The sequence below is a fragment of the Pararge aegeria genome, chromosome 20, assembly GCF_905163445.1.
Source record: "Pararge aegeria chromosome 20, ilParAegt1.1, whole genome shotgun sequence".
NCBI lineage: Eukaryota > Metazoa > Arthropoda > Insecta > Lepidoptera > Nymphalidae > Pararge > Pararge aegeria.
In genome coordinates, this window is record NC_053199.1 from 11,643,089 (window position 1) to 11,654,171 (window position 11,083).

The 11,083-nt window shown below is 33.3% G+C and overlaps 1 protein-coding gene across 1 annotated transcript; it reads right to left on the reverse strand.

The window, feature by feature from the left end:
* Positions 1-6,267: 6,267 nt before the first annotated feature.
* On the reverse strand, positions 6,268-8,818 carry LOC120632802. Its single transcript, XM_039902813.1, has 2 exons — positions 8,078-8,818; positions 6,268-7,654 (listed from the first exon to the last, which is right to left on the reverse strand). The coding sequence occupies exons 1-2, from the start codon at positions 8,555-8,557 to the stop codon at positions 7,031-7,033; spliced, it is 1,104 nt and encodes a 367-aa protein (XP_039758747.1). The 5' UTR covers positions 8,558-8,818; the 3' UTR covers positions 6,268-7,030.
* Positions 8,819-11,083: the final 2,265 nt, after the last annotated feature.

Genomic DNA, 11,083 nt, shown 5'->3' on the forward strand with positions numbered 1-11,083 from the left:
ATTTTTACATGTCCAAACTTTATGTCTCGGTTGTGATGATTAATTTGTATCTGTTACTTAAATGTTTTAAAATTAGTTTTAGCCCAGTGTGCAAGAAAATGTTTTAATACCATGCTATTGCCAAACTTCTGATTCACACTTTTTTTAAAGCAGATTTCGGTACTCTTGCTAAAATGAATTACATATTGGAGTCAAATGTAGGTTTTGTGAGGGACGACACCTTGATGGAGTGCAAAGTTTGGCAATTGGCTATTTTATTGAAAAGAGATGTGGACAGTAGTCTTCAAAATTTTTGGCCGCCTTGTAGTGAGTAGCGTAATCCAAGGCGACCTATAAATTTAAGAATACTGTACTTTATTACGTTGTCTGACATGTTTTTAGGTAGAGTTTAAATTAAAAGTAGATTAACTTCATATGAAACAGTTTGCGTTTACATTAATAAGTATCCGATTTCTATTAACTTTTGTTAGAAATGTGCTGTTTACATGGTAGACTTATTGAACGAAAACTATTTTAAACTAGTATAATTTACTTAAAATTTTTACTTAATTGATTACAATTTCTTTTGTATTTTATTATTTTATATATTTTCATGACGAGTGAATTGATCCCAAATATTTAAACGGTTACTTACAAATAATATTATGTATTTTAAATAAGATTAAACGCAGCAAAATAGTGCCTAAGCCATATACACTGATGTTTTTTGATAGCTATATTTATTTTACTTATTAAACTATGAAATTATTTATATTTAAATACCAACCATGACATATTGTAACACATGAAGTAATTATGGAAAATAAAGCTATTCACCCACTCGACGTCTATATGCCATTTTGAGACAAGCGGATCTATCTATTAATAATGTTCGGATATTTGAGCGGAGGTGGTGTCTAAAATTAGTTATTAAAAGAATTAACATCCAATTCAAATGCGATTTGTGACATTTATGGTTTTAAGACGTTAATTTGCTTTGTTGGCCAGTATAAACAATTATAAGAGCGATATTAATGTATCAATAGATAGACAGACATAGTACTATGTTTATAATACCAACTTTGCGTATGCGCAAGGTTAGTATTACAAATTTAGTTCTCTGGTCGCATTAACGCTGAAGATATTATTAAATTAATTTGCAGATAATTCAATCGGACCAGACTACACTTGATTTTCGTAACTATAGCTTATTAACTGTAGACTAAACGTGTAACTGATAAAAAATGTGTAATAGAATGTGTGCTAATCCTTTGTGATGAGTTTAAGAGGATAGAGTAGAGTACAGGCGAGATTCTCCATACAAATTTATTCCTCTATTTCCTACCGGCTAGGAGGCAGGGGACAAAAATTATATCCCCTGACAAGGGATATAATTAATGCTAACCGCTAAAGCACAGGGACAGGGTATAGGAGAAGTTTACTCCAGTTTATTATTACACAGTTTTCTGAGAGTTGATAAAGCTGTGGGAGAAGAGTTTTCTCCTTTGCCTGGGGAGAAAGTTGTCTACTGCCCATGCTAGCTGTTCTGGAGTTTTTTCGTGAAATCAAAGTCTACGCTTTGTCTTATTTAGGGTGATAATTTTTTCCGGTTAAATTTATTACAGATGATGACGTATTTCATTGAAGGTTCCGCCCGCTTAGTCCATGCCACGCATAACGAACAACCATATAAATGGAACATTTAATAATAAACACAATTATCTAAGATATCTTGTTGTTATTGAAGTTGCATGCAATTATTTGATTTAAAAAAAAACTTACTATACAACAAATTATTTTAGTTTTAAAATAACAAGTGAATATTGCCAGTCGTGTGGCATGTATAATTCATAGATGGAAATAATTTCATCGTGGGGGAAATTAAATATCAAATTTGAATTGAACCTATTCCATTATCGATTATTCTTCAACGATTACAAAACCGTACTGTGGGCCGTCAAAATTATCATGCTAAATTAGACATGTCGCTATCATTATAATTTTCATGCTAAGCTAATTACTTTAGAAAATCTGACCCTGTAGAATGACTAGAAATTCCTCTCTTTTACCGCCACGTTCAGGGGACTCGAAGACAAATACGAAATATCACAAAAGAGCGTAAGAGTAACCTACCAACTAATACTAAAGGTTTCTCTTTATATTTTAGTCATGAAAATAAGAGTATTGCCTAAAATCTGCTCAGTTTCTGATAAGACAGGGGAATACGATCTCATCAAATATAGGTGACACTGTTCTGAGCTACAGCTGTCTCTATCGCACACTATAGGGGAATACATAAGGAGTTAAGGCTCAGCACGACAGTTGAGTTTTTCAAATATTTATGTATTAAATTTGTTATACGATCATCTCAAAAGTTACGGTATGTTTGTAATAACCATATGATGTTCGGCGCTTATACTGTTCTAACTACAGTTACATAGTCTATGAAATATGTCACGAGTGAATTCATATAATGAGTTGCGATGCGTTCTGCATGAATGTGTGCGACCCTCAAGTCGGAAACTTTTATTTTCAATTTATTTTGAGAATTTTATAAGTGTAGGTAAATTTAATCGCTTAGAGATTTGGCTGATGTGAGAACTTTTTGTACATATATTTAACGAATCAAGGAATAATGCAAAATTGTACAGTTACTTATAAATTAGAAATCGATTATCTAGGATACGCGGCCATGAATGTATTGTAATATTAATATTGTCGTGAGAGCATCACAATTTATTTAAGGGAGACTGCTGCTATGTATATTGGTTACACGTGTTATGTGTTAAGTACGTTGGGCCCAACGGAGTGAAAAGTTATGACAAGCAATAAAAAAATTACCTCTACATAAATCAAGTCTAGTTGCACTGTACAGTAAACTTGCAGGTTTTAATTTTTTATTAAAAAAAAACACACTGCAAAAAGTAATTAATTATTTGAGTTAGTCTTTACAGTCTTCAATTTAAATTGATCGATTTTATATTTTTATAATTATTTTCAATATTTTTTTATCAAGATATTAATCATTTAGCGAAGTGCAGTATACACACTGCACACACACACGTCATATAGTCGTATGTAGTAGGTGATAACCTTACATAAAACTTAAATTAGTATATAGATCTGTTTGGCCCACAGTACATAAAACGCTACTGTTGTGTATGCAAGAAGTTGTATTTCAGAATATTTTATAAACTCAAATTAGAATTACATCAGTGGTCTTGAACTTGTGCATAGTTTATTTTGTATTATGTGAATAATAACAAGCAATAATAAAATTGTTATTGAGATTTTTATTTTATTTTATGTTATCCTCATTTCTTTGACAACTTGTCTAATTCCTTAAGTTGTGACCAGCGGCGTTCATACATGCACAAAAGCACTGTCTATCCTACAATTTGAAAATAACTAGTATGGAGCAATTTTTAATTTTTATGCCATCTTCCTGATTTCTGCCTACACTGGTTAAAATACGCCACTGGTTCTGACATATAATAATAATAATATTTTATATGACACTACACGACACTACAATCCTGAAAGGATTACCGCCATTATTATATTATTTCTGTTTTATTCTTCTTTAGAAGACATGGCACTATTGAATCCGACGGTAAGTGATGAAACCTTCTAATCTGAGACAGCAACAGTCAACATGAAGCTAACTTAAGCAAATTCAATTCCATAGTTTTAATGTCCGTTAGGATAATCGAAGCTCTCGAATAATGGAGCTACTATATTTTTTCTTGTACTGACAAAGAATCGAACCTTTCTTTTCATAAGGCCGCTGAGGTATAAATATAAATAAAGGTATATATATAAGAATAAACCCAAATTACATTGGATATACATACTTTATTCACAGTATCTAGTATGTATGTCATATGGCATACCAATCTAAATCTACAAACAAAACATTTAAATTTAAATTCTGTTAAACTATTTTCCATTGCACAACAGCAAAAAATATATTTTTACAATAGGTACAGTAAATAAAATTCGAGTACAAAATTAAATATTAAAAGTATTCTACTTTTATAAAAATATTTCACTTAACGCATAACTTAATTCATAATACAAAATAAGTCTAAAGAGACTGAACACTTAATGTCAATGACATTTGTCGCACCTTTGAATAAAGAACAAAGTGAATGACAAACATCAGTTTTCAACCATGCTGGGTGCTTTGCTCGACCGCTGCGGCGTAAGTCGGTGACGAACTTTGTACTGCGAAATGTATTAATATTTATTTTGAGAATATCTTTTAAAGTCACACGTCAAAGGGGAAAGTAGGGGTATTGTTTCATATATCCAACAATCGGTTCATGTGTGTGACAAACATTATGGATGTTTCAGGTACTGATTTACAAAGTTGCATTGATAAGATGTTATGCTCATAGTAACAAAATGACGTAGGCACGGGCAGTGGAGCTTTTTCGCGCGGTCTAAGTGACTTCTGGCTCAAGGCCTCACGCGAGGTCCCCTTGTAAGTCAATTAACATTATTTTTTTAAATATGCATTTCATATGCGCCGCGCAATTATATCTTATTATCATGAATAACACTTGCAAGGCTAGCATGTCTGTCGTGTCTGCTAAAGCATGGCAACAGGAGAAGTTTTATATCAACCCATCACCGGCCAAGTACAGGGCACGGTTCTCCTTTCACAGTTTGTGGAGTTTAGGCATTAGTCCACCGCTGGAGAAATGCGGATTGATCATTTAACACGCTTTTGAGACCATGTTTTCGTTCACCGTTAAATCAATTAAAATATCACTTGCTTTAAGTACCCAGGACACAGGAAAGCTAGTGGTATTCGGGGCCCGAACACAGTCCCCCGAAAAGGAGGCCGAAGTTCCAACGACTACGCTATCACTTCTTATTGATACATACGGACAACAAATGCATACCACTAATGTAATGGGTTGATAACGATTATGATCATGTTGACACATTGGTCTTCAAGTTGAGTACTGAAATATTGGGGTCTCACTGAAGCTTCACCCATGCTAAGATTAGTCCACGCTCGACTCTGACCGCGGCGGCGACGACGCCACTTAGGCAGCAAGACCAACAACAACAAATTCAAACAATCCCTAATACATCATCATATCCATTAACATCCTGATATTCTCAATAATTTGTACTTATCTCTTTTTTTTTTTCTTTATCGTCGAACATGGAGAGCCCATTTAATACCCTACCCTACGCAATACTCAAAATATTGAAGTGTACACTGCAAGTTTTAATTTTTTATACCTGTAAAAAAAAAAACTTTAATTCCAGCATTTAGAAACTTTGGAGCAGCTGATGAAATTAAATGTCAAATCGAATATTTTTTTTTGCATTTCATTGAATTGACAGCGCTATCGCACCGCGCTGACACACTTGATATGGGAGGTTTCGTAAACACCAAACTATTAATTAGATTTTATTAAAAAAAAAAATTTTACCAATTATTAAGTCGGCGCTTAATTGATAGGTAATTAAAAAGCATCTGTTTTAAAAATAATATCACAAGATGTTTGCTCCCACCCTCACCCCTAAAAATTGAGTTTGAGCTAATGTAATTAGCTAATGTTAAGCTAATGTAAATAGCTTGTTGTAAATGTTTTTTTTGACCCCAAAATAAAACTACCTAGCTTTAGTCAAACAAAGAGTATTCTAAGATTCAAATTAAAACTATTCATAATACACAAATTATTAAAATTATGTTGAACAGAATAAATAGAAAAAAAATTGAATATAGACAATAAAATTAATATTTGATTTTTATCTTCCAAAAATATATCTATCTAGAAATTACATTGAGTAAATCCTAAGATATTTTTGATTATTATTAAGATGAATTTTTTCAAGTTCTAAATAGAAAAGTATTCTTGGTAACAAATACAGGGTTCATATTGCCAATGACATTCAGATCTAGCACAACAAACTGATATGGCCTGGGTTAGATTTGTAGTAGCAGTAGTTGTATTTGTATTATAATCAGTAGTATTATAAATATATGAGTTTTGGATGACATACCTAGGATGTCCCTAGAATCCAATGTATAAAACAGTATTTCAATATCTATATATATATACGTATATAAAAGAAATTTGTGTTAGTTACACCATTTATAACTCAAGAACGGCTGGACCAATTTTTATGATATTAGATTTTTTGGATTCCTCTTAGACTGGTAGGGTCCATACAATAAATAAACAAAAGTGACGTTTGACAGCAGTAATGGCAAGATTAACGCCTGTCGCACTGCTGTCGCGAGATACGTAATCACCCTGCCGAATAGGATAAAATTAACCAAAGAAAAAAAATTATCCGTGGTACGAAATTCGCCGGGACAGCTAGTTAATTCTAATTTCATTATTTGCCTCATACGCCACCCGCAGGAATAAAAGCTATATTGGCAACTGTATTTGGATTTACCGTCACACCGATTTACCACAGCACATCAGACAGAGGGTAGGTCAAACAAAAAATATGAGAACTAATTGACACTTCATTGAGATGTCTAATCTTCTGTTTGTACCCATCTCCATACTTCATTGGAACATTAAAACAGTCCATTGTTTGTGAAATTAAATTGCTATATATAAAGGGCACAAAATCTTCTGTTTGTACCCATCTCCATACTTCATTGGAACATTAAAACAGTCCATTGTTTGTGAAATTAAATTGCTATATATAAAGGGCACAACAAATTTAAAAAATGAAATTGCTAAGTCACTCTAATTTCTTAGTAACAATGCTAACTAACCCCCTAACTCCAGACCAGATAAGGTTGATTACATCAAAGTAAACAGTTCATGATCAAAATTTTCCACATGACGTCATAGAGAACCCTTTACTATGGCAGATTAATAGCTACAAAAACATGACATTTTTAGTTTGTTTTTACATGATGCATGCATGGATGATGTATGCTCCTACCTTGTGTATGAGAACATCTGAAGTAACACCTAAGTATCATAACTAAATACTTATAGTTGTAGTGTCATCCTACTTATAATAATTTAATCAGCAGTTACAAATAACTTTACACTACAAATTATCCATAGTCTGTACCATATGATGTCAATCCTTTATATTGTATCGCAAATGAAACAGCTGCATCTAAGAAATCATAATGATTGTTGTCCTTAGAGTTTATATTTTCATCTCCGTCATATCCAGTATTGCTGCTATTTGGATTATCAGACTCACTGAAATATTGATATGAAAAGTTTGATGTATCTGGATAGAATGACACTGGTAAATTGTTGCTATCATTCTGTTTTGCATTGTTTGATGACCAGGTCATATCAAAGTCATTGGAAGAACTTTCATCAATTTGATTGGTTTCATTATTACACGGATTGGATTCTTGAACAGTTTCATCATCTGACGGTAAGGGACTACTAGGGGGAGTTATACATAAATCTTTACTTGAATAGTTACTCTGGGATAAATTATTTGTTTCATTACTACAACTAGAGTTATTCTGTAAGCCATGTGCTGATATTGCCATAAGTATAGCTTCATTTTCAATACTGTTGTCGCCAGGTAAGTTGTTGATGAATTCTGCAGCATCAAGAGCAAAAACTCTGTTGCTATCCATATCTGCAGGGAAGGGTGCTATCATCCAGCTGTCTAGTACACGGTTTATTGTATTGTCCACAAAACATTTAGCCATCTGAAACAAAGACAATTTTCAGTGCAAGAAAAAATTAAGAACATTAATCTATGAATAAAACAATATATTATTTTTTGTAACACCAAAATAAAAAAAAATAGATTTGTTGTTTGAATAAGTCAGTTACGCTGCTTTATAAATCAATGCACAATCATATTTCCAAGTTTAATATTGAAACTCATATAAAAAAACAGTCTACCATACCAATGATGGTTTAAAGCAATCAGCTTTTGTCTGTTTAAATGTAAAGATAGATGTTGTACATTGAAGAATATTTTTAATGGCTTGTTCAAAGTTCTTGTGACATGTTCAAAATGCAGATACGTTGTGCGATTTGAACTTGTTTTAGTTGTTACAAACCAACAATACTTAAGTTTCGAAAATGGATAAGGATTGAAATTCACAATTTTGTTTATGTTTTACCTGTCTTGCTTGCCATTTTGCTATACACTGGTCTTCAGAATCCTTATTGGAATAAGAAGATTTAGATGCGGGTGGTTCATTACTACTACAACTTTCAGTCAAGTTCCTACTACTTTCATAGGTGCTCAGATATCTAGGATACGACAGTTTTTCTGTGGATATGCTACTGCTGGGCAATAAAACGTTATTATCGGTAATCGAGTCTAACGTGTTGAAATCCTGCTTCAGTAAATAATCGCCCAAAATTTCGAGATTTTGTTCAGTATTTCCGACTAGCTTAGATTCGTGTGATTCGGACGATGAGCCGGCTTTGACGGTGTCCGCTTTTGATTTTGCCTCGGATAACTCATTTCTCAAATGATATTTCCCCTTTACTTCCCATGCAAAGCGTGCTTTCTTCAGTGGGCGTTGAGGCTCTGTGCCGTCGCCATTTTCTTGTCGCTTACACGAAGATTCAGCTGCGGTTCCAGGGAGGTTCATCGCGAGATGTTTATCAAAACAGTCATTAGTAAACAAACACTGACATCATTAATTACTACCATATGATTGAATGACAAGTCGCTAATTAGGGTGTTTTATCATTTGTTTTTCATTTTTTAAACCACGATCACTATGAAAGTAATCTAAAACAATTGTTTAACACATGTTAAACGTAAGAAATGGTTATTTATCAAGATAAACTAGCAAATCGTACAAAATTAACTTCTTTGTGCCTACAATAGGCTTGCACGAGTAGGTACCTTCGAGTCGTTGTTTAATCTGTGACGCACGGAATATGACATTTGGTTAGTAGGGCATAGATACACAATCAAAACGAGCTTTATATTTGTCACAATCTCTTTTAGATTTGATTACATTTTATAAAAAAAGCTATCTAAAAATCAGATTTAAAAGAATTTTGGTTACAGTCATTCTGATGAAGTACCAATAATAAAATCGCTAGCAACATAAGCAAAATTTCTACCGCTTAAACCGCTCTATATGCTACCGCTATATACCTACATGAAATAAATCGTGCCAACTACCCAATTCAGGAAATTTGTGTAAACATAATTTTTTTTTATAAATACGTTTACTACCGGGTTCTCTTATTATTAACCTCTAGGCACTGTTCCAGAATAGTGATAGTAGATTGAAATGGGGAGGAAAGCTCATGGTTTAGTTTCGAGGGTTTCGAAATCTAATAAGGAAACCTTGTGCCCTCTTTAAAATGTCGAACCAACTGTTTGTTAACGGTTGGAGTCCCACCGTTAACAATTGGGGATATACCTAAAGCAGTGCCTCACAAGTCAACGTCGACCGGGTATCCGTCGTCCACCCTGGGTGCTGCTACAGCTGCACTTCGGCGCGACGCGGGTAGCTTACGGACGCAGGGCAAAAATATGGTACCTATTCTGCGCCTCAAAACAGAACTTAGTCACCAGGGAAGTTGCCCAAAATAAACTAAGCCTGCATATGGGTTTTAAGGCGGCAACAATGTCAAAATCGGCGTGGTTGGCTAAGGCCTATACGTTATGGGGTGGTAATGGATTGATATGATGATGATGATGATGATAAGGTATATGGCAAGGTTAGCCACAAATTTAGATTTTTTGAGAAAATTTTTCAGAGCAGGATTTACGGTACGAATTCTTAAAATAATGAATGCATGGTGGTTAATTATATAAATGCATGGTGCATTTCAAATATTATAAAAAAGTACATATAGGTACTTAAAGTATAAAAATGAGCTTTATACAATAGTCTGACATGAGTAACCCTTAGAAGTAAGAAAAAGGAATGCCTACTCACTCATTAAGTTATTACACTTTAGTTATGAATAACTAGCCGTTTCCCGCCCGCTTCGCTGGGCGAATTGAAAAAGGAAATAAATTACATTTTATGTTTCATTTTTATTTATTTTTTTCATATTTTTATTATTCTCCTTTTTTTTTATTTTTGTATGAACATAAATAGGCCCCGCGGATAGAACTGTAAGCATCGATATTGTTTAGACTTACTCAAATTCCAAATTCCATCGATTTAGCCTGTATCTTTCATCCAGGTGATTTTTCTCACTAATATTCATTGTAACTTTCAATGTGCAATCATTATAACATTTCCGTGCCTTTCTTCCAAAAATTAATAATAATTGACATGAAGAAAAAAATTTGAAATGAGCATTGAAAGTTTAAGTTAAAGTCATTGCAAGTCTCATATGTGAAGTTGAAATCTGTCTAGGTTCAAGTGCGACGAATTTTCTGTTAACTAAAATTTTCTCCGTGACATCAATTTTTTATAGAAAATTAATTGTGCATGTTTTTTATGAATTCTATTGGAATAAGTAACTAAATTTCTTTTCCACATCTCATGTGCTTGGAAAATGCATTCATTTTAATCTGTTACATTTCCGCGATCCCGCAATAAAAGAATTCGTCGGTTATGTAGTCTGCAAAAGTAAAATGAATGTAAAATTCTTAGTCCGTTGATTGGATAGCTACATGTAAAGTTAAGTTTTTGAAACCTCTCAATGACTTTTTCTCCGCTGCCAAAAAGACGATTGTTGTAAGGAAATACACGAATATCCCTACATACACGAAGATCCCCACCAAATTTGGAGTCTGTAGAAGTTACAGGTTAGAAATAAAAATTTTAGATTTTAACACCCACCCCCGCAATTCCTGTCGGAAGTAGACTTTATTGAAATCCATTTTGAGATGTTCTTTATGTGAATAATAAAAGATTCCTACCATATTTAGAATTTTTAGAAGCTATATTTCGAAATTGAAATTTTTTATTGTTAACACCCACCCCCGCGAACCTTATTGGAGGTGATTCATTGTAAAATCCGCTCGAAGATCATTTTTATATTACATATAGAACACTCTCACTAAATTTGGAGTCTATAGGAGCTATCGCTTGGAAATTGAAAATTTTCATTGTTAACGCCCCCGCAATCTTCTTTGGGGTGGGATATCGTAAAATTTGTTCATAAATCATTTTTACATCACTTATAGAAAATTCCTA

What these genes read in the sequence shown, in the direction of transcription:
- LOC120632802 (XM_039902813.1), bottom strand. Translation starts at nt 8,557, where the DNA reads ATGAACCTCCCTGGAACCGCAGCTGAATCTTCGTGTAAGCGACAAGAA. An exon ending in CAAAATGGCAAGCAAGACAG is followed by an intron (nt 7,655 to 8,077) that starts GTAAAACATAAA and finishes TCTTTGTTTCAG; the next exon opens with ATGGCTAAATGTTTTGTGGA.